Raw genomic sequence first — 23,572 nt, 5'->3', positions numbered from 1 at the left:
CAATACCAATAGAGCCTAAGGTACAACATCTATTCGAATAAAATTATCTTGTCCAATCAATTTCCGTATGAGAAGTCTGTTTTGGCAAAGCCTAAGGAAGGAATGTTAATTTTGTCAACCGTAGGGTTGTGAAATGTAAATCGATGAAGGGATAGTTTTTATTTTTACTTTGAAGAACTCGTGCAAACATGTGAATACATTCTGGTCAATATTGGAGTTATTAGGTTTGATCCCATGACCTCGAGTCAATGTTGCAAAACACCATTTAACGTGAGGTCATTAATAAAATTTGCAAATCACACATTCTTCCATTTCCAAGTGATTTGCCAAATTTGTAATCATAAAACTGAAAATTTAAGTGCGATCCTTTTCTTCTCCATCATGTCTCCTAAATGATTGTCCATGAGAACCTATGTTTCCACTAGAACGAATGGTGTTTATAGTATATTAGCAACCTTGCAGTGAAAACTACAAACATATGTAGTGGATTGATTTCCATAAATTTGAGATTTTTAGTATCACGTGTCAAAATGAAAATATTTAAGTGTTCACTCTTATGTTGGTCTCAAGCGAATTGTATCCGGCATGCCATAAAAGAAGGTGTCATGTTTTTAGATGACATGCTCCATATCATGGTAGGATAATGGAATTGCCCAAACTCTAGCACTAAAAGAAATTCTAGGACAAAAGGGATGGCCTTTTTTCAGAAAGTATGAACCTAGAACTGAAGGCCGAAAACGAGTCTCCGAATAACAGGAATGGCCTTTATGGAGGGACACTCGCGACCCAAAACTCAGCACGAGAGCAATTTCGGGATATTGGTCAAGGGATGACATTTTTCAGAGTCATTCATGTGTGGACTCGTACCCTTAACACCGACCGTTTATGCATACATTTAACGTGAAGCGTTGGACCCGTCCGTCCAATCGGAGGACCAAGACCATTCTTGATGATCCATGGACAGACATCTCGTTTCACACGAGTGAGAAAACTAAAATGATGTCTCTCTAGAGAATTAAGGAGTGTTAGTTTTCTGTTGTTGGGCGGTGGCTCCTTTCTAATACAAATTAACGAAGAAGAAGAAGAAGAAGAAGAAGAAGACATGGTTCCTTCTTCTTTCAATCCTTGTGTCAGTCCCTACCGCTAACCGATGAGTTGAAGCAGGAGCCGTTCCTCCCTTCCACGCTTTCTGATGATCGGTATCAGCTGATTTTTACAAATCAATATCACCAAAACTATGGTATGATGTTTCTTTGGCCACCATTCGGGCATCAAACTACCACGGTTGAAACTCCATCATGGCTTTTGAGCAGAGTATCATGCCTTCTCCATTGCAAACCATAGTTGTGGCTCCAAGATATTATAGCCCTTCATCATCATCATCATCATCATCTTCTTCTTCTTCTTCTTCGGGAGATGAATCATCTGATCATTGCGTCAAATTGAAGAAGCTTGTTAATACCTCAGGGACACTGAAAAATGATAATTACTCTGCATCAACATCATCGAAACACGATGCTAAACATCATCCTACACTTTTAGAATCTGCGGAAAACTATGCCCCACCAATGGAATTGCCACGGAAAATAGATGTAAATCATCATGCCCCTCAAGTGGAGATTATGCAAAACCATCTTCCACATGCGGAATCTAAGAAAGTAGATGTGAATAATCAAGATCCACGTGATGTTGAGACAATACAAAACCATCAGAGACATGTTGAATCTATTCAAATTGGTGTAGACAATTATCTTCCACATGTGGAATCTATGCAGAAACCTATAAAACATCATTCTGCACATGTGGAATCATTGCAAAAGGATGCAAACCATCTGAAATCACCTGAAATTTCACAGATAATGCAACAGGATGATGGGTTTCCTTATTCAGGCCCACTTGCACGGAGATGTGTTTCACATAATTGGGATAGATCACATAGAGAGAAAAATGCCATGTTTAGAACAAGATCTGCCAAATGGCGACATAGTTCATCAAATGGATTAAAGAAAGAGGATTACCTTATGTTCAGGACAAGGGCAAGTCTAAATCAAAGCAAGAGGTTGCACTCTCGATTGCCTTACAAGGACAATATGTCTTCTGTGCCCGCAGGACGATACTTTGATGCATTGGAGGGCCCCGACTTTGAAGTTCTAAAGGTGATTATATTACAAGTTATACATTGAGAAAAATGGTACTTTGATCCATTGGAAGTGTGAAAGGTGATGTATTACATTTTCTGCATCATTATGTATAGAACATGAATTGAAGAAAATGATATTTTGATGCTATTTTTAAATGTCATTAAAAGTGATTTATGATATTCTGCACAGATAGTTGTAGACATCACTAACACTAATTGATGCATTAGGATGTCCAATTCTGAAGTATTAAGAGCAATGCATTTTACATGCTGCATAGCTACATAGAGAACATGCATCCATCAAAAGAATACGGCATTGGAGAGTCCTTATTTTAAAGGAAGATAACAAGATTAAATATTATGTCTTGAGATTATATACATATAGAACATGCACCGATGAAAACAACAATTTGATGCATTAATGGAAGTATTGAAGGCGATTAGTTATTACAGTCTTTATATACGGATATCAAACTTGTACCAATGAAATGATCTTTGGACACATTTCCAGAAGTATGGAAGATGATTTGTTACATTCCTGGCATATACATATAAAACATGCACCGGTGAAAATGATCCTTTGATGCATTGGAAGTATTGAAAGTGATTTGTTACATTCTTCATATATACATATCAAACTTGCACAACAGGAAATGGTACTTTGATTCATTGAGGAACCCATAAATTATCACACATTCTGCATAAATACATGTCAGGATGTATTTCAATACAAATGATACTTTGGCGCATTAGTGAGAGTCAATGTTGATGCATTAAAGCTGACTAGATATGCATAGAAAAATGATACTCAATACATTGGAAGGCACCAATTTTTAGGTAGTAAATTAAAGTTATTACATTTGGCAATAGATACGTATAAGATACAAAAAAATGAGACTTTGGTTTATTGGAGGCCCTGATTTATTTAGGTTTTAAAGCTTACTATAAGTCGATGTGATATTCCACACAGAAACACAGATTTTGTGTTGATGAAAACTTTCCTTGATGCAGTGGAGGGCCCTCATTTTGAAAGTGGTAAAGGTGATTATTACACATTCTGCTTGGATACATATATAGCTTGCATCAATGACAATCAGAATTGCAGTTATCAATGAACAGGATTTCTTCAATATGTAATCATAAGCCATGTGTTTTATGATCTTGTTTAGTAGTGTAGTAAATAGATAAGCTTTTCTTATTGATTGTTGTACGAGTTTTTTACTAAAATACAACCAACCTTTTTTGCTGATTGTAGTATGACGGTCATCTTATTTGAATTATTCAGCCTTTCTTGGTGATTATGATATGAACTTTGGAATGTATCTTATTCATTGTAGTATAAGTTTTCTACTTGAAATGTCAGCCTTTATTGCTAATTATAGTATGAGCGTTTCACGTGAATGATGTTTTATGTATTTTCATAGGACCCAGAGGAGCCACTACTTCTACCTGATGAGAAGTGGCCATTTCTTCTACGGTTTCCGATAGTATGTTATGGTATATGCCTTGGATTAGGAAGCCAGACAATGCTTTGGAAGTCACTTGCCACAAGTTCATCCATGAGGTTTCTAAAGGTACCTCTCATTGTGAACCTCCTTTTATGGTGCATCACTGCTGCTTCCGTTGTCATCATCTCTATTGTATATGTTATGAAATGCATATTATATTTCGAGGCAGTACGGCGTGAATACTATCATCCGGTGAGAGTAAACTTCGTATTTTCTCCATGGATAGCTTGTATGTTTCTACTTTTGGGAATCCCTCCAAGAATAGCTTCGACCATCCATCCAGTTATTTGGTGTGTATTAGTGGCACCATTGTTAGTATTAAGTTTGAAAATACATGGTCAGTGGCCTTCAGGGGGAGAGAGGAGGCTATCAAATGTAGCAAATCCATCTATTCATCTTTCACTAGCGGGGTATTTTGTGAGCGCATTGCTTGCAGCAGTGGTCGGTTGGAAGGAGCCTGGTTTCTTCTTATGGGCTGTAGGTTGTGCACATTATATGGTTGTCTTTGTAACTCTTTATCAACGTTTGCCGACTGCCGAGCTTCTTCCCAAAGAGCTCCACCCTATATTTTTCCTCTTTGTTGCTGCCCCTAGTGCAGCAAGCATTTCATGGAAAGCTATCTCCGGCAGCTTCGATCGTGTCTCGAGAGTTCCATACTTCATAGCATTGTTCCTTTATGCTTCCTTGGTGAGTTCATCAGGATATTTTTTAAAGAAAGATACAATGTGTGTATGAATGTATGTTCTTTGGTCCTATTTAGATTCAGTTTCGACATTTTGTTTATGGTGTCTTAACTATAATTAATTTGGAAAAGAGCTAAAGAAAGACATAATCTGTATGTATGTGCGTGTATGCTCTTTGCTTGTAGTTTAGATTGGGTTTATGGAAGTGGCTTGATAATGTTTTCGAGATGGATGTGTGCAACAGGTTTCTCGATTCAACTTCTTCTGTGGATTCAGGTGAAAGTGTTTCCAACCCTAAACTAATATGCGTTGGAGTCAATGAATAGTGGCAATATTATGTGGATTCCATAATGGGTTGAGTAGATTTCCTTGTACAAATATTTGAAATCTCATATATAAATTTTCTGTTACAAATCTCTAACAAAGCTATGCTCATGCAGAATACATATCCATGGTTATGAACATATGCACAACTACATTCTCAGGAGTCCCCAAGTATAATGGATATAAGATTAGGCGTAACTATTAGTAGTGTGGGCTTATTAATGTGTCCCCAATTGTTTTGAACTTACGGATTGGGTAATCATTGTCCTAGCCAGTTTTCTCATGCACAGCTCGCCTTTGGTGTAAGGTTGTAGTTATATTTTCTAGTGTCACATTGATCTCGATGTCATTATGATGTGCATATAACATTAAGTCTAGTGTAGAATGGAGGCATGCAAGAAAAGAACTGTCACAGATATGCTAATGAACGATAACTTTGGCAAATTGAATTATGATAGGTTTCATTGATTTGGTCTGCATAATATGGTCTGCAAGCATATATTAGATAGAGTTGCCGGTACCTATATGAAAGCATTACCTTGTGCATATTGATAAATTCATTTTTATTGTATCAAAGATCATTCTCATTGTGATGTTTTGCATGGAAGTTTAAAGGAAGCTATAAATTATTTGCATGTGTTTCGAGGTTTTCAATTGCTTGGTGGGCATATACATTTCCAATGGCATCATCAGCCATTGCCACGATCGAATACTCAATGGAGGTGCACCATGTGATTCCTCAGATTCTTGCGGTTATATTATCTCTCATTTCAGTTGTTACGACTTTTATCCTTTTTGTCTTCACCATTCTTCATGCCTGCATGGGAACGCTGTTTCCGAATGATTTGGCGATTGCCATCAGAAGGAGACGTCATAAGAGAAGACACGTGAAAAGGCAAAGGCAAGAGGGTATCCGTTAGAATCTATTAATAAGCTAGATAGAGAGAAATCAAGACATCTTTGTTCAATAAGGGAGTTAATACCAAAGTCAAATCTTAACAATTTGCATCTATAGATAGATGTGTGTATGTATGTGTCTGCTGTCAGTGATCCACACGGATGCTTCAAGTTCTGAAGGCAATCACTAAATGGTTGCTATTTATTGCAACAAACCCATTTTATTACCATGCAATTAATTCATTTGTGGGTTTTCATTTCTCACAGTGATGGTTTGCCATATGTATATGCATGCGTATGCACACAAGTTTGTATGTGTTACGCATATTGTGTATGCATGTGTGTGTTTGTATGCATGTATACGTACATGTCCACACATGTCCATATGTATGCCTTGTTCTGCCCACGAAAATGGAACTATTAAGAACAAGCCATGGGAAGCTACCTATTTTAGATACAATTTGTTTTTTCTTTATTTCAAGTAAAGACTCATACGAGATATACATTGATGTAGCATTTGGTGTCAAAGCTAACCTTGGTTGTTTTGAAGAGTTTTAATATACGGTTCTCAGAGGTCACATGCATCTCAGAGGTCACATGCACTGGAATGTATCCTTTTGCTGTGGTACTAGGGCTCAACTGTAGTGGTAAACTTTTCCTAACCCTTACTTTCTAGATACGATTTACAGTCTGGTATTGCTTTATCTACTCCATATTATCCAATGAAATATGTTGAATATTTAAATTGAAACTCAGTTGTGTTTGAAGTGAGGATCAAAAATTGAATTTCTATAATGCATTTCGTTTTTGCCTTTTGAGTTTGTTAGAGATACTACCATGTTGAATAGGGTATTTACATGTGGGTGCATTGTTAAATGGGGTATTTTGTTATAAAATAAACAAGAAGCAATCCGAGTATGGGTGGATCATGGGTGAAGTTATCTAAAGTGACGAGAAATGATATTGACGGTTGAGATTGATTGTATGCATTTACAAACTCACATGGCTTTTTGTTCATAATAGACTCATCGATTTTCTTCGACAAAATGTACAAAATGTCTTCACTTTTTTCTAATGTCCATTGAAGGTGTGCTAGCATCTAATTGTGTAGAGATTGTATCTAGAAAAAAGCAATTACATTAGACTCTGTAGCAATATTACAGTGTAGAAATTATGTCTTGGAATCAATCATCAATAACTTGAAGCATTAAATTAGAATGAATTAACTGTGGGACATTATGTAGAGTAGGTCGATTAGATAGTTATAATAACTTTCATCAGACTCTGTAGCAATGTTACAGTCTAGAAATTATGTCTTGGAATCGATCATCAATAACTTGAAGCATTAAATTAGAATGAATTAACTGTGGGACATTATGTAGAGTTGGTCGATTAGATCATTATAATAACTTTGTAATCAACCCAAGAATTTTATGTCAAATATTAAACTCAAAGAAATCTAATTGTGAGAAACGAAAAATGTGTGTTGTATCTGTGTAATCAGGGCTTGAGATACATAAATGGTGCCATTATTATTATCCGTGGTCATTAATCAGCCATGACTACCCTTTTAACTACCATTCACGTGTTGGAAGCAATTGCATGAACCTTTAGTTGTTTGCTTGGACAACACTAACTGAATACAACATTGACGTGAGAAAGACAAACAACATTCTAGAAATCCCTATCATATGAATCTTTGGTAGCTTCCTATGACAATAACTTGGTACAACATCAATGCAAGAAATACTAATCATACCAAAAGATGGTGTTTCTTCTGGACAAATGACTAAGGGACGATCACTGTCAATCTCTCCTATATGTTGCCAATATCACCATTTTTCTACTTCATAGTATCACTCTTTAAAAGAAGTTATGTTTTGATGTCTCTATGAGATAAAAAACGATAAATCTAGAAATCCATCATTGTATGTTCTAGTACCTGGTATTGAGCATCATGCAAGCAATTAGTTGTGTAGTTCATTCGAAAACCAGGCTTTTGAGCATTCAACTCAGATTAACAACATTTTATTTACTTAGCATTTCACATTGATAGACCTCCACATACTTCAGCTTAATACATTCTCTCTTTCCCCTCTTCAACATAATTTTCTCAATCCATATTCGCCCTAGAAGAGAATAAGAAACTTGGTAGTTTCTTGGTGTTGCACATGCTCTTTGTTTTGTGAAATGAAGCTTGCGATAATCTTAGTGATATACTTTTCAAAATAGAACCTATGACATGACAATAAAAATACAAGATAAAGCTGATGTTAGTTCTTGAAGAACAATTCTTGACACTATCCTGCCACATAAAGTAAATAAGAGAAAGGCCAGTTGACATAATAGAAATAATAGGAAGCAAGAATACTGGGAGGATGGTGCTAACAATAAAAACGTCATTGTGATGCTAGCATCATTTCTGGCCAATTTCCATGATAAAAACTTGCACAAAAAAATGTCTAAATTTTATTAGTACAGTAAACTTGACTCAGGGTGTGTGGAAAATGCTCAAAGCACTTGAACCCATGTACTGCAACATTTCCAATAGAGTCAATGCGACCATATAGCTTTAGCCTCAGATATATTAATAAAATGTCAAGAGCAAAGGAAGCTCTCAATATATACAGAGAATCTGTTTTAGCCAATGCAAGAGACCATGGGTGTAGATGAATGTTGAGCTAATCAATTTCTGTAGTCTGAGACAGCATTGCAGTTAAAACATATCACCACAAGAACATGATCCGTCGATGAAATGATGAAGGCTGCAGTCATCTCGTATAATGATCTCCCTGTGCTCTACTTTTGAGATTATTTTGCTTACATCATGACAATCATTACACATCCTTAAACTCTTTGTCACACGCAATGTTGCTCCTTGTGGTGTGTGGATGAGTCCGAATGCAATAGCAAGTTTTTCAGCATGTTCACAGAGCAATGATTCTTTTCTCTTATCAGAAAATGGCCTTAGAACAAAATCTACATTAGGCACATGTCCTTCGCCTTTCATGTCTGAACTCATCGTACTCAACACCTTAGAAATTTTGTCATTTTGATTTTTTCCCACAAAAAATTCATGAACTTGATTGTTAACCTCAATGGAAGCACTTGCAGGTTTTTTTAGTATGCCCGCATACCGTCTGAGCTCTTCTAGTTTGTTAGCATCATCCCACATGCTAGCACCTGCATAAGTTCCAGCCATGAGAACATACCAAGCAGCAATATTCGGATTTATCTGGACGAGCCGCTGGAAGCATCTAAATGCTAGTTGCTCTTCTCCATATGTTTTACAAGCACTGAGCAGGGCAGCCCATGTCCTCTGAGAGGAGGAGCATAATCTCTCAAGGAACATCTCTGCCTCATACAAATGGCCTGATTTTGCAAGAAGGCTAACCATGCACACATCATGTTCTATGATTGGCACAATACCATAGTCCTGTCTCATGATCTTGAAGAATGCCCATCCCTCATCAACTAGACTACTGTGGTTGCATGCAGTAAGTAGACATGTAAATGTTACAGCGTCTGGACTTACACCTTGCTTAAGCATGTCATGGAAACATTTTACGGCCATTTCACCCTCATGATTCACTCCATATCCCTTTATCATTGTACTCCATGTAGATACATCTTGAACTTCCATCTGATCAAAAACTTCTTGGGCCTGGACAAGAGAGCCACAGTTAGCATACATGCTGATCAAACCATTGCTTACTAAAGGGTCTTTACCAAATTCATATTGAGACAGTGTCTTATGTATGGACTGCCCTTTATGTATCGCTCCTATGCTCCCACAAGCTCTCAAAACACTAGAAAGTATGGCTGCATTTGGAGAAATACCATCAGATTGCATTTGTTCAAAGCATCTTAGTGCTTCTAAGCAAGGTCCATTTTCAGCATATCCTGTAATTAGCGAAGTCCATGATACAATAGACTTGTGATGCAGCTCATCAAATGCTTCCCGTGCTTCTGAAAGAGCTCCACACTTCGAATACATGTCCACCAACATGTTGCCAACGGCAACATCTGTAGCTAAACCTTCATCTAGTATATTTACATGCATTTGTCTGCCCCTTTCCAGATCTCCAACAGAAGCACAAGCTTTCAGGCCGCATGCAAATGTAAACGCATCAGCTTTAATGCCCTCAAATTTCATATCCTCAAAACATGATAATGCTTCATGACCAAGTCCATGTTCAGCATAGCCAGCAATTAAGGAGGTCCAAGAGACAACATCTCTATCTAAAATCAAATCAAATATTTGATGTGCATCCGGAAATGCAAAACATTTTGCATACATGCTCACCAAGGTATTGCTGATTGAAAGATCTTTCTCATAACCTTTGAGAATTATTTCCTTATGAACCATTTGACCTTTCTGAATAGAACCCATGCCACTACATGCTTTCAAGATGGAAGTAAATGTGACAGAATTTCCAACAACTCCCTCAAGTTGCATCCCATCATACAATTCTAGTGATTCCTGCCAAAGTCCATGGTCAGCATAGCCAGAAATAACTGCTGTCCATGACACTACATCCCGATTAGGCAATTTGGTGAAGACTACAAGTGCCTCTGAAGGTGATCCACATTTACCATACATTGCAACTAACGCATTGCCAATATAAAGATTTTCATCAAATCCTTTCATTGTGATATCCATATGTATTTGTCGTCCCTTTCCTAAATCTTCAAATTTACCACATGCTTTCAAGCTACATGCAACTGTGACAACACTTGGACTGATGCCCTCAATTTGCATCTGATCAAGACAAACAGATATTTCATGCCAAGGTCCATACTCAGCGTATCCAGATATTAATGAAGTCCATGATATAACATCTCGATCCAGAAGCTTATTGAAAACCCCTTGTGCATGCTGAATGGAACCACACTTCACATACATACTGATTAAACTGTTCCCTACAAAGCTATCTTGCTCAAATCCATTTTCCATAGCTTGGGAATGAATTTTTTGGCCTTGTTTCAAGTCTTTTAGAAATGCACAAGCTTTTAGAGCGGTTACAAGTGTATAGCTCCTAGGAAGAATGCTACTGTTCTGCATCTTTTGAAACATGTTAAGTGCAACTTGCGGTTGACCACAATCAATGTATCCTAATATTATGGATGTCCATGAAATCTCATTTGGCGAACGTAAGATATAGAACACCCCTAGTGCATTAGGAAAACTTCCACATTCAACAAACATAGGCACCACATGGTTACCAACATAATTGCAAGATTCTAAGCCATAATTACAGATATGTGCGTATATATCCATGGCCAAGGGCAAATTCTTTACTTTTCGAAGTTCTTGTATAGCACGCACATAATCATCGATCAAAGGCAATGCAATGTTTTGACAAAACGGGGAAGATTTTGCATCACTAATAATTCTTAGTTGAGTTGCATCAACAGAAAGGTCAAGTGTAAAGTTATGATGTGTCTCACCTAAGTTCTGTAGCTTAGGAGGACAAACATATGAGCCTTCTTTCCACCATATAAGATGGTCTACATCCTTAATTGAGCTTGAATTTCCATGAAAGCAAACTGAACCAAGGCTTCCACTGCTTTTTGCATTCGTGAAATGCAAACCATCTTCAGATATATGTCCACTGACGCAATCATTCTTGACAGTACCTCGACCGTTTGAATAATCAATCTGAGAAAGGCATTACAGGACTGTCAGATCAACTCAGCAAAGTTATCTTAACTTGATCATCTTGAAATTCTTTTTCTTTTTCTCGAAAAGCAAGTTATACTTGGGGATGGACGGTTTGAGAGGAATCAGGAGGCCAGTCTTTTGGCAAGCGTCCTGCATGCTGAAAAACCCCATTTCCGTCTGACAGTAAAATAAGAAAAACAAAGCCTTTATTTCAGCATGTTTAAGATATCATCTGCTAGAAGTTTGTGCTGCATCTTATAGAATGCATTGAAGATTCACAAATCAAAAGTTGACAAGAAAAGGAAATAGATTTCCAGGGACTTGAATACAATGAAATATTGTACTTTAAAAAACATAGCATTTACCTTACCATCTTTAAGATATTAACTACTAAAAGATTATAACTCATTCTTTACAAGCCAAATCACAGAATCCACTGAAACTGCAAGAATCAAAATCTAACAAGAAAATGCAGATGGCTTTCTATGAATATGAAGATGATAATTAAGGTCATCTTTGAAAACATTGCATTCAGCTTACAATCTTCAAGATCCTATGAGCTAAATGCTATCTTCTAGATCCTATGAGCTAAATGCTATCTTCTAGATCCTATGACCGTAATGCTATCTTCTAGATCCTATGAGCGTAATGCTAATAAAACATCTTACCCCAGAAATTACCAACACCCATTCAACTTTAGCAAATCAAACGGTAGAACATGACAATGGATTTGGACATTGTGGAATGTTGCATTTTGAAAAGCATGGCGTTTAGCAAGCCATCATTAAAGATATTATGCAGTAGCGGTTAATAAAAGCATATTACAAACATCCATTGACACTCCAAGCATTGAAAGTTAACTAGAAAATGCATGTAGCTTTCCATGGATTCTAAACATCATGAAATGTTGCAATGTTGAAAGTTCATGGCTTTGGAGTTCATGACATGACGCAGTTTGAAAAGGTGTCGTTTTTGAGATCATGAAATGTGAGAATTTGAAAAGGAACATTGGGTTATTATGGATTTGAAGACCATGAAATCTTGGATTTTAATTTTCGGATTGAATGACATGAAATGTTGTATTTCTGCAAAATTACAGATCGGATGATTTGAAACATTATAAATTGAATGGTTATGGAATGCAAAACCATGAAATGTGCCAAATTTGGAAAGCTAAAATGGATATGGAGAGCATGAAATGTTTCACTTTGAGGTGTAATTAGAGGTCATGAAATGTTATACTTTGACAAATTAGAGATCACGATATGTGTAAACTTGTGGATTACAATATCAAAAAACAAAGTAAACTGGAAAAATCTTAACTCTAAATTTGCACCTGATGTATCAAAGCGAAAGGGGGAATTTCCAAGCCTATTAGACGGAAGGATGACGAAGTCATCTTGATGTAGTTCAATGTTTTGATACAGACGTGCGTGTTCCTGAAGTTGAATGCTTTGATCTTGCTGGCTATGGCAGAGGTCTAGTACTGTCTGCTGAGATGAGACTGCAAAGGAAAGATGGAGCCCCTGCATGATCAAACAAGAAAAGAAGAAGACGTGTGAACGAGAGAACCAGAGGACGCACTGAAATGAGTATTCATATCCTTCGCTTAATCCCCGACCTTTTCTTTATTTCCATCGATGACCCCCCAAGACTTCGCTTAATTCTTATGGCACCCCTCAGTTCCTTCTTTTATTTCCATCCAATGTGATGCCGGCAACACACATAGCAATGTCTTGAGTATCTCTCATTATTAGACACATTCACCATGATTATTGAATTTATATGGTTTGAAGGTAAAGAGAATGCTATGTCTTGAGTGGCTCTTATTATCAAAGGCATCCATGATTATTGAATTTATATGGTTTGAGGGTAAAGAATATGATCCGATATCATCGAACCACCGTAATGTAAGGTCATGGGCATCCCACGTGTTTCAAGAGGTTTGGAGTTCAATTCCTTGCAGTCCTCTATCTTTCCAACACTTGACTTTCATATATGTGTATGAATCATTGTGAAGGGGCTATACAATCTGAGGGAACAGATTGGGTGCCCACTGAAACGTTGTTGTTACCCATTCATTGGCATGCCAAGTGTTGATGTGCACGAGCTTGTCAAAGGGTATTAATAGGCACCTTGGCCATTGTCCAGAGGAATGGGAATTCTAAGAACAAGCGGAGGTATTACAATGTTAATGGGAATTCTAAGAACAAGTAGAGGTATTGTAGTGTTAATGGGAATTGTAAGAACAAGTGGAGGTATTGTAGTGTTAATGGGAATTGTAAGAACAAGCGGAGGTATTACAGTGTTAATGGGAATTCTAAGAACAAGTAGAGGTATTGTAGTGTTAATGGGAATTGTAAGAACAAGTGGAGGTATTGTAGTGTTAATGGGAATTGTAAGAACAAGTGGAGGTATTGTAGTGTTAATGTCTCCAATCAATTTTTTTCTTCTGTGGATCCTATTATTTCATTATGTTCTCTACGATATTCAAGCAATTATATGGTCACTCCACCAATCACATTAGGGAAATAATGAACAAATAGGGGTATTTATGAATTTTCCTTAAGAAGTAAATTGGTGACTAATTTACATCAGCACATAATATATTGTTTACATGTAGTTATTTATTATGGGGAATAACTCCAAAACACGGAGTTTTTATTTTCATTATTATGGTTAGTTCATCACTTTCTCACTTCTCCAAATAACTTAAATCTACAAAGACAACATGATATCCAATATATAGATAACGTTAACTACTTTCAAAATCCCCCAAATTTTGTTTGAGCTGAATGGTGACAGTGTTTTATATGTGGTAATAGGAGATGGTGGTTCTTTGGAGTACCCTTCCAAATTATTCCTGATGGAACATGAGCCTAGAGCGAAAAGAACGTAAGCAAACCATATTCTTAGTTAGAAACAGTTTTGGATAAAAAAAGGACTCACAAGCACAAGGAACAAAGGTTCAACAACTTTGTAGATCACCAAATAGACTCTCCAATTGTAAATATAAGTACCTTCGAGAGGGTTGATTGATAAATAAGGCCAACGGCTCCAAGATAAACCTATGCTACACAGCCAAAAAAGCACACTTGCATATGCCATGTAAAATAAAAACAAAAATATTTTGGTGCTAAAGCTCCTATCCAAATAGTATACACTAAATGAGAGAGTTCCGATTGCCCCTACTTCACCTTTTCTAGTCTAGAAGATGTGTAAAGCATGTAAATTGAGGACTGATAAACAATTATTTTTCAATTTCTCAGGACGAAGGAACCAATATGATAATCCAAATTCTTTTTTCTTCATCCTAAGCAATTGTGCAGACAAATACCAAATCCTATCCAGTATACAATAAGACAATCAAGGAACCATGTAAAAATACAATGAGGGTCACTATATTATTTCATGAGACACTGGAAGTACGTTTACTTTAAATTCTTGAGCCATCTCAAATTTGATATGGTCTGTATATAATTAAAAACGTTTGCATGATGGTAGGAACTACAAGCACATGCATATAATTAGGCAGGTTACCAAAATCATCTTAGAATGGTCCTATTACATTGTCAGTGAGGTGGGTCTATTACAAAGCTGTTCATAATAGTGAAGAACAAAAACCAAACAGTATCTTAGCTGTGCATGCTAATTATTTATTACACAATAATTAGCCACAAGATGAATCCATCTGAACAGTATAAATGCCGCCAGGCCCTTGATCATTAGTTGAAAGTGTCTAACAATGTTTATGGTGAATTTCAGCCCAGAAAAACAATAGACATTAATTACATCATGTCTCATGAAGGATGCCAAATCTGAAAGGGTGGTGTTTAACTGTCATCATAATGAAATCATTAAGGTTAACATAAGAGTAAGCCCTCCATATGTCAATGAATTAAAATAAAATAATCATTGGTTTAGGTACAGAGAAGTGGTTTTGGGATTTTCTTTACAAGAGGACCCAACCTCACCTAGGCAACATTAAGTTAACAACTCCTTTCCCACCTGAAAACTAAAACACGATACACATATACGTTCTACAATGAAGAAATATAGCTAAACACTAGCTACAATACATCATCCAAAACATAAAAAAGAATCCCACTACAATAGAAAATATCTACGTTGAAACTCTCTCAAACATGCTAACTAAAGAGCATCAGAGCATCACTATGATGTAATAAAGATGGACCAAGACCCATCTCGTTTGTGTTTTAATTCTGATTCGAAATATTGTCACGAATAATAAGGAGCAGCATAATAACCCTGCTGTGCTGGGGCTACTTGTTGCTGGCTATATGATGGCTGCTGAGCATAACTCTGTTGCTGTGGAAATGCCTGCCCAAATGTCATTCCTTCAGATTATTACTCGCCATCAAACTAAAGAATAATTATTAATACACTATATTATCATCACATTCTAATAAATAAACACTTTCTTCATAAACAAATTAGTGTTTGAACATGACTAAACAAACCAGTGTATTATTGAAAAGTATGATGTATACTCACATGCCATCAAACAAAATAGAGTATTCTTTATAATACCACATGTAATAAACAATGCTGCGTATTCTCGGTAAAGAAAAGGTATTGCTACATGCCATCAAACAAAGCAGTGTCGTTTATTCTTCATAAATGAATTGTATTGTTAAATGGAAATAACAAGAAAGTGCATATTCTTCATACATGGGCATTCGCAGAATAGCTTTCTTTTATCTGAACATATATCATATCTTGAAGTGCACAGTTTTGTTAGTTCTTGATAAGCAACAGATAATGACAAAATGCAATGTACCTGTGGTGCGTAGTTCTGTGGGTAGCTACCATATGCGGCAGCAGCTGGCAGTTGTGTAGGAGCTGCCACTGCCTGCTGTTGCGGATATGTCCCATAACTTCCGTAAGGATTATAGCCAGCCTACAATGACAGTAGCAACTTACAACATGATAGCTTTCATTCAATTCATCATATAGCTGATGTCAAATAACCCGATCAGTGATAGCCTCGGATAACAACAATAACTAGTTGCATCATAGATTTTGTATATTAATCATAGCTACTATGCATGGCTAGTAACCTAATCCTTTTGCATAGGATGACAAGTAATAACTAGTTACATTATAAATTTTGTTGAATTGATTGATCACATACTACGCTTGTCTTATCCCCTACCTGCTGAGTACTGTAACCAGCATTCCATTGTTGTGGTTGTGTCTGAGGGGCTTGCTGAGCAGAAGGTGGTTGCTGCCAACCCTGTGGCTGAGCATAACTTTGTTGGCCATATGCTGCAGCACTCCATTGAGCCTGACCATTAGCAAGAGCTGGAGTTACCGCATTACTGGGTGAAACAGCTGTGCCATAAGCTTTCAGAACCTTTGCTTTTTCAGATGCAGCACCATCAGATAAAGAACGTTTTCTTGATTCTTTGCCACTTTTCCTTAGTGGGAAGAGTTGCATATGTCGAGCTTCTGCTTTTTTTGTTCTTGGCAGGTCCCCATAAAAATCAAGAAACTGTAACCATGTATACTTTTAAGAACTAGAATGTGAGTTTATTCATGCCATCATAACATGAAACAGCAAAGTGGCAAAAACCTTCACCTCAAGGTAGATACTTGATATTTCTTCTCTGTCCATAGGATTCATCACCAAAGCATCAGCTTTGGAGGCACTAATAGCTTGTTCAATAAGCGTATCCAATCGATCTATATCTTTTGGCCCTGATCGATAAGCTTCAAAATGAATCAATGCCTGAAATGAAAAACACGGAAAAGTATTTTAACATCAGTGAACAGGCCAAAAGACCAAAATTTGTCTTACACAGTTTATAAACAGGAGAACTTGAGCATATAGCTATTGAGCAATGAACATAAATGCATGATTTCATACCTCCCAGAGTATCTTTGACAGAGGTAACAAAGACAACGCATCTGCATAGACTTCCCTAGCTTTCTCAGTATTCATTGCTACCTAAACCATAAGAAAACCAGGATTAGATCAGATACATCTGACTGCATAGACTTCCCTAGCTTTCTCTGTATTCATTGCTACCTAAACCATAAGAAAACCAGGATTAGATCAGATATATCTGACTCATGAATTGTTTTCAAGATTTAAATGCCCGAATTATCAATGGATAGCCACAATTACTATTTGATGCTCATATATAGATGCTAAAGCATTTCCTAAAAGAAATAATGCCCACACCAGATATTAACTTGCAAGAATACTATGGATCTGCATACCTGATCAAGATAGCGAGCATACTGAATGAACAATAACGGTAGAGATCGTGACTCGCCTTTTGATTTTTCATACTCAATGGCATATGTATATACTGTACAAACACCTTCTGTGTTACCCTGAAAAATAAAGCTTATAAGAATAACTGTAGCTTCCAAAGAAGATATGATAAATTATATATACACTGGATATCATGTACCTGCCGATGCTCAAAATTAGCTGCCTTAACTACACTTTCAAGGAGACCAGGAGCTAAATTTGAATTTAATAATTCATATTCAAATCGAGCACCATCAATATCTCCATGCTCTTCTTTAAACCTTGCTGCAAACAAGTGAATCTCTGGACGTCTCTGTCAAACAAATACTCTTGCTCAGTTCATCAACACGAGCCAATTTTAAAACTTCATGATTGTTGCCTTGATCATACTTCAAACAGAAAAGAGTATCGCTGCTACACTATTGTGTTCAACTCACAAATATACTAGGCAATAACCAATACCTAGAAGACAAGAAGGTTTACTCGACATGCAGCTTGTTACAATAAAAAGCCACTGACTGGATTAGGCTCTAAAATCAATCATACATTGTTCATTTTTAAACATTAAACCTATAGCTCAGGCTTTCGAAGTTCCCAAAAATTAAATAAAGATGAGTCAATTTGAGAAGCAGAGATCACATTAAGTACTTGGTTGCTGGGTAAAGGGCTAAGTTTGTCTCCTAGAATATCTCAGAGATTAAATGAATGGTACCTTGAAATGTTTTGAGTTTTCAAGCCCAAACCAATTGAAATTTATGTCAACAAAGTGACCATTGTTTTGAGTTTCCAAGCTCAAACAAATGGAAATTTATCAGCAAACACCGAAAGATTAAGCCTGATCCCTTTCTACTCATAAGAAATATAAAAGAACCAGTTGCTCAACTCCTAACCTTTACAAATATTTGTGTTGCTCGACACAATGCATCCGCTGCATATTCCATGGTTCCTTCAAGATCTGTGCACTGAATGTATCGAATCCAATACTCTGGATAATTTGCACATGCTATTAAACAACGCTCATGCAGTTTTACAACCTGAAATCGAGCAAATATATTTCTCAAACAATCAGAATTAACATCAGGTAACTTAGGCCACTCAGATAAGCGTTCAATGAAAAAGATCACCTTAGAAAAATCTCCTTCCTTTTCAATAAAGTCCAGATAGTTATGCCAGTTTGCCAGTTGGGCATCATCAAGAGGTTTTACATGGAAGTAAGGCCTTCGTATTGCTGACTCGTACTCAACGATTCTGGAATCCTGTTCTTTAGCTGCCTTATACATTTCCTCTCTTACCTGATTAAACTTCACAAACTTTTCTTCATCTGTAAGAACAGGTTTGGTGGAGCCTTTATTGTCAATAGAAACCTCATTAGATCCACCAACTTCACCTTCTGATCCTACACCCTCTGCTGTTTCTCCATCAGCACCTGAAGAGTTGGTTGCTCCATATTCTGCCTTTTCTTCTGGTGTTAGAAGTTCATCAAGTGTGTGCAAAGATATAAATTGCTTGTACCTAACAAACAATACATGTATGAAGTGATAAATCTGACAAAAGCCATACAATTGAAAGGAATACTCATCAGTAAAAGCCACATACCCATGGTAATATCTATCCAACTGCTGGATGGGAATTTGGATGATCCTTGTATAAATTTGAGAAATACGGTTGATGTCATTCAGACTTGTCTCAAATTCTAAATACTTGTCCCACAATATGTGGGACAAGTAATCAGTCCCTACATACGAAAGGCCACGCTCAAAGAGCCTGCAAATCAAGGAGGCAAAGACTTATCTAACTATGATGTGATCAAATTAGTGCAAAAGTTTGAGGGCATGTTTCAAACCACAAAAGCCTGGATTACAAGTTGGATTAGATGGAAATTTTACACTGCAAGATCAGTTTGATACTGCCAAAAATGTGCACAAATGTGCTACATTTACCTTCCTGCACAAATATACTATATCCGCAACATGGAATGGTGTTCACAGCCTCATTGGATCATTGAGTTCGTTCTTCCACAGCACCATAGTTCAGTTGTATGTCCGATATAAAAAGACCCTCTATAGATTCAAGTAAGACTAGCCTACATTACTTTGGTGACATAACATGCACTAATAACATCACATATATAAAAACACACATAAAAAAGTATTTCAAAAAGAAAAGAATAACTGTTCTAAAGCAACCAAATAGGCCAAACCGTCTCGCCTGATAGCCAAAATAGGAAGAACCAATAGCTGCAGTAATACCAACCATTTGTTAGAAAGAATGGCAGGCATTCCAAACAAGATACAAGGATTTTGGAACCATTTCCAAATAGGAAGTCAAAATACAATTTCATGCCTGCCAATGAGCAAATGAAGAAACCAAGTAACATCAAAGACAATGAGAATTTGCCTAGTATACCTGCGAACATCATTGGAATCCTCCTGCTTGCTAATCACATATGAACAATAGTGTGTCCAAATATCCACAGAGTAAGTGACTGCCTGAACAGCTCGTTCATACACTGCAATAACACTTTCATGGGTTCCAAGGCGACCTTCATGATCTGCATACTTTTTCCAGTACCCATAGCATAAAGGAAACTCTGACAAAAAGGTGTCATACACCCTCTGAATTCTCTCTATAATATCCTGCAATGGAAAAATTTTAAATCAGATATTAGTAGCATAGAAACAAAAGATACAATAACCTATAAATCATGACATTTGCCACATAGATACACAATAAGACTTCATCACATGCTTATATACCACTTTGTCAAGAGACATCTAGCACATCCAAGATTCATAATAAAACGAGAGTCTTATTCCAAATCAACAATGAATATATACATACACATAATTATACCATAAACTAAAACACAGCCAGGCTTATATATAATGTTCAGCAAGCCGAAACTCGGCCACGAATCTCAACTCTATTTTATCCATACTACATAGAAGAAAGAAGCCACACCAATTTATCTACTTCTTGAATGAGTGCAGTCCAAGCTGTGAAGTCTGCAGTATTAACCTTTACAATGCTCCACAATCTCTCCTCCTCTGTAAGAACAAACCCAAAGACTACAGTTAGGACATGGACAAACTTGAAGACATAGAAAAAGTAATATTTATTTGGATATATTTTACTAATGATAAAGCTTTCAGTTGCTTTGAATAACAGTCCACCAGGAGCTTTGTGTTATAGACAGAGTTCTTTGTGTTGGAATGTGAATAGGACCAGAAAACATATGAGGATAGGTATTTATAGTTTCCAGAGGCTATAATTGATCCATACTCATCAGCATTGTGGAAAGTATCATACAGCAATTGCTGTTGGTAAAATGAATTTCACTTCATAATAATGCTGTGAAAAAAGATAATACAACTTTCCAAATAAAATAAAAATGCTTACTTATTTTAACCACTCTCATAATCATTTCTTAATGAAAAAAGTCAAATCAATGTTGGCATAACTAATTTCCTAGGCGCAGCCCAGAACATAGCCAAGTATACAAGAAATACACCACATAACAAAGTCAAATCCCTAATTTTGCATGACATGATAAACTTTGACAGCCAAAGAACACATTTCACGTCACACATACAACTCTAAACCAATAAATCTAAACACTAATGACACGGATTGAAAAAATTCTGGAAAACACAAATACAAAAACCTAAAATCAAACCTGTAGGGTCTCATCACATAACAAAGTAAACTCCCTAATTTCTCATGACATAATAAACTTTTGACAACCAAACGACACGTTTCACATCACACATACAACTCTAAACCCATAAATCTAAACACTCATGACACAGATGGAAAAAATGCTGTAAAACACAAATACAAAAACATAAAATCAAACCTGTAGGGTCTTCAAGATGAGGTTGTGTTTCAACACCTGTATCGACAGCAAGAGTACTATTATTTGCATCGAATTGTGGTTGGTTCTCAGTCATTGTGGCATCATCTGGAAAAATAGTTGATGATTCCATCACCACAGCAGGGACTCCCGATGTCAAGACTTCTACAGAGCCATCAACTCCTGTGTATTTCTGATCTGCACCACCACCATAACCATCCCCTGTTTCCATTTGATCCTCCATAATCCCTCAAATGTCTGCATTTAACATGAAATAAGACTTCAAAAGTTCTTAAATACAATTTTCATTAACTCCACACTTTTTACTCTCCCACAAAATTTGATATTTTTATTAAAAAGGGGAGCTCACACTAATATTATTTTTATAATAGATATAAAACTTAAAAGTATTTGTTTTATTTTTCATAAAATAATAAAAATAAATAAATAAGTAAATAAATAAAAGGTTCATTGATTCCTCACTTTTTACTTTCCCACAAAATTTGATATTTTTATCTAACATTAAAAATGGGACGTCACACTAATAATATTTTTATAATATATATCAAACTTACAAGTATTTGTTCTATTTTTAATAATAAATGAATAAAAGGTTCATTAATCCCCCACTTTTTACTCGAATGGTTAAATAAATAATAAATCATATTTGTTTTTTTAAACAATAAATAAATAAACGAATGGTTAATATTCTTTGGGTCATTTTGTATTCTCGAATATTATGGATGGCGAATACCACAAATATCACGCATGGTTCAATCTATGAATAAGACAATCAAATTTTGAAGAATGATTTATCAGGAACCATGGTTAGGAGAAAAGATGGGCCTAAAAAGGAAATCTATGAATCGAAATCTTGACACAGTAATTATTAAAAAAAGAAATATTCAAACTAAAATGAAAAACTAAAAATGTCAGAACCTCCAGAGAAAGGAAAAATCAGGTACTGTAGGCAATTACAAATATAAAAAAAGAAAGTCACGCCTAAAATAGAAGAAACTTCACTTTCACTCTTTCTACTAATTCTATGGAATAAAAATAATCGACACAATGACACATCTTGGGATGGTTTTCTGGAAGCAAAAACGAGTGCAGAAAATTTATTCCAATAAGCCGTTTGACAAGGCAGAAGGACGCTTGCAGAAATTAAATCTCGTTAAAGAAGTTGAAGCCAAATATACAAGAAGAATCAAGACTGTTGAAAATATCATTCTAACTTAGAGAAAAATAACAAAACGATAACATCACTGAAGCTGTATACAATGATGACTCTACCGGAAAAGGGATAAATGAAACAGTGATCCGCGCTTATTCACAGCGTTCGTTCTAGCGAACGGAGATAGGAAAGCAAAACCAAACCATGGACAACGAAAAAGGAAAGGAGAAGGGTGTAGACATTTGTGAATGAAGAGAAAATGTGTAAGACAGAAAAAAGAGGAAGGTAAAACATTAAAGGGAATAATGAAATGTCCGTCAGATGCTTTCTTCTTTTGCAATCGATCAATTTCCATAAGAAGAATAACGAACAAGAACTGTGTTAAGGCGAAAAGTGGAATGGAGAGGGAAATGCAAATCTATGCAGGAAGGAGGAAGGAAATACCTTGAAGGGACTTTCTTCTTCTGTAATCGATGTATTTCCACGGGAAGAGGAAAGACGAAGAAGAGCTGCGATTCTAGGGTTTGGCAGTGGAGGCAGTCGAGGGTTTCTCTTTCTTCTTCTGATTCTTCTTGAATGTTGGAGAGAGCAGGTTTTTTTTCCTTTTCCCTCCTCCCCTCACCTCTCTCTCGTGTTTTCTTAATTCTCTATTTATTTAACCCGGTGATGCCCGTCATAAGTTTCCTTATTTCCCGAAATGCCCTCCCTCATTTCTCATTATTTCTCAAATGCCCCTTGCCCCCCAAACCCTAGCACCACCACCACCACCACCACCACATTTAGTCATTTTCTATGCCACGGAAGGGAAGGAAAATGAAGGCCACCATCCATATGATCATCTCCATGGCATGGCATGGCATGACCCTAGCATAGCACCCACTTATTCGACACCTACCATCTATGCGCCCAAGTGCCCTTTGTGCTTTCAAAAACGTATTAACTACAAATGTGTATAGCGATATGCTCTAATCCCTTTCCCTACATTTCTTGCAACGGTTTGCACCACTTCTCTCATCTCACACCGGGTCCGAGGCAATTCTCACAT

The 23,572-nt window shown here is 36.5% G+C and overlaps 3 protein-coding genes across 5 annotated transcripts; 1 reads left to right on the top strand and 2 right to left on the bottom strand.

The window, feature by feature from the left end:
• Positions 1-1,053: 1,053 nt before the first annotated feature.
• LOC147862485 (guard cell S-type anion channel SLAC1-like) lies at positions 1,054-5,871 on the top strand. Of its 3 annotated transcripts, XM_087321695.1 has the most exons (5): positions 1,054-1,199; positions 1,314-2,156; positions 3,565-4,335; positions 4,576-4,607; positions 5,302-5,871. In XM_087321695.1, exons 2-5 carry the CDS (start codon positions 1,320-1,322, stop codon positions 5,573-5,575), a joined length of 1,914 nt encoding a protein of 637 aa, XP_087177821.1. In that variant the 5' UTR covers positions 1,054-1,199; positions 1,314-1,319; the 3' UTR covers positions 5,576-5,871. The 3 variants fall into 3 exon arrangements, with proteins under 3 accessions (XP_087177821.1, XP_087177820.1, XP_087177822.1); XM_087321694.1 differs by having other exon boundaries at positions 1,054-2,156; XM_087321696.1 differs by having other exon boundaries at positions 1,054-2,156; positions 3,565-3,714; positions 5,302-5,870.
• Positions 5,872-8,004: 2,133 nt separating this feature from the next.
• Positions 8,005-12,820, bottom strand: LOC147862484 (pentatricopeptide repeat-containing protein At2g03880, mitochondrial-like). Its single transcript, XM_087321390.1, has 3 exons — positions 12,554-12,820; positions 11,315-11,394; positions 8,005-11,214 (listed from the first exon to the last, which is right to left on the bottom strand). Exons 1-3 carry the CDS (start codon positions 12,747-12,749, stop codon positions 8,269-8,271), a joined length of 3,222 nt encoding a protein of 1,073 aa, XP_087177516.1. The 5' UTR covers positions 12,750-12,820; the 3' UTR covers positions 8,005-8,268.
• Positions 12,821-15,103: 2,283 nt separating this feature from the next.
• On the bottom strand, positions 15,104-22,992 carry LOC147862483 (pre-mRNA-processing factor 39-1-like). Its single transcript, XM_087321391.1, has 14 exons — positions 22,972-22,992; positions 21,357-21,611; positions 20,462-20,547; positions 19,907-20,136; positions 19,097-19,264; positions 18,625-19,012; positions 18,391-18,534; positions 17,661-17,813; positions 17,464-17,580; positions 17,108-17,188; positions 16,820-16,969; positions 16,394-16,732; positions 16,019-16,138; positions 15,104-15,558 (listed from the first exon to the last, which is right to left on the bottom strand). Exons 2-14 carry the CDS (start codon positions 21,595-21,597, stop codon positions 15,457-15,459), a joined length of 2,319 nt encoding a protein of 772 aa, XP_087177517.1. The 5' UTR covers positions 21,598-21,611; positions 22,972-22,992; the 3' UTR covers positions 15,104-15,456.
• Between the last annotated feature and the right edge of the window lie 580 nt (positions 22,993-23,572).

This window comes from Azolla caroliniana, unplaced genomic scaffold (genome assembly GCF_043228905.1).
Source record: "Azolla caroliniana isolate FFs.n. ecotype wild unplaced genomic scaffold, voAzoCaro1.0.p SCAF_6, whole genome shotgun sequence".
In the NCBI taxonomy this organism is placed as follows: Eukaryota; Viridiplantae; Streptophyta; class Polypodiopsida; order Salviniales; family Salviniaceae; genus Azolla; species Azolla caroliniana.
The sequence above is the reverse complement of the archived record's forward strand: the minus strand, read 5'-3'. Positions and strand labels throughout refer to the sequence as shown.

Excerpts from the sequence above, each read along its gene's own strand:
- LOC147862485 (XM_087321694.1), top strand. The coding sequence starts at position 1,299 with ATGGCTTTTGAGCAGAGTATCATGCCTTCTCCATTGCAAACCATAGTT. Across the intron at positions 2,157-3,564 it reads CCGACTTTGAAGTTCTAAAG|GACCCAGAGGAGCCACTACT; the intron begins GTGATTATATTA and ends GTATTTTCATAG. Across the intron at positions 4,608-5,301 it reads AACTTCTTCTGTGGATTCAG|GTTTTCAATTGCTTGGTGGG; the intron begins GTGAAAGTGTTT and ends ATGTGTTTCGAG.
- LOC147862484 (XM_087321390.1), bottom strand. The coding sequence starts at position 12,749 with ATGCAGGGGCTCCATCTTTCCTTTGCAGTCTCATCTCAGCAGACAGTA. Across the intron at positions 11,395-12,553 it reads CTTTCGCTTTGATACATCAG|ACGGAAATGGGGTTTTTCAG; the intron begins GTGCAAATTTAG and ends TTTTACTGTCAG. Across the intron at positions 11,215-11,314 it reads CTCAAACCGTCCATCCCCAA|ATTGATTATTCAAACGGTCG; the intron begins GTATAACTTGCT and ends TGCCTTTCTCAG.
- LOC147862483 (XM_087321391.1), bottom strand. The coding sequence starts at position 21,597 with ATGGAGGATCAAATGGAAACAGGGGATGGTTATGGTGGTGGTGCAGAT. Across the intron at positions 19,013-19,096 it reads TTGGATAGATATTACCATGG|GTACAAGCAATTTATATCTT; the intron begins GTATGTGGCTTT and ends ATTGTTTGTTAG. Across the intron at positions 15,559-16,018 it reads CACAGAACTACGCACCACAG|GCATTTCCACAGCAACAGAG; the intron begins GTACATTGCATT and ends ACATTTGGGCAG.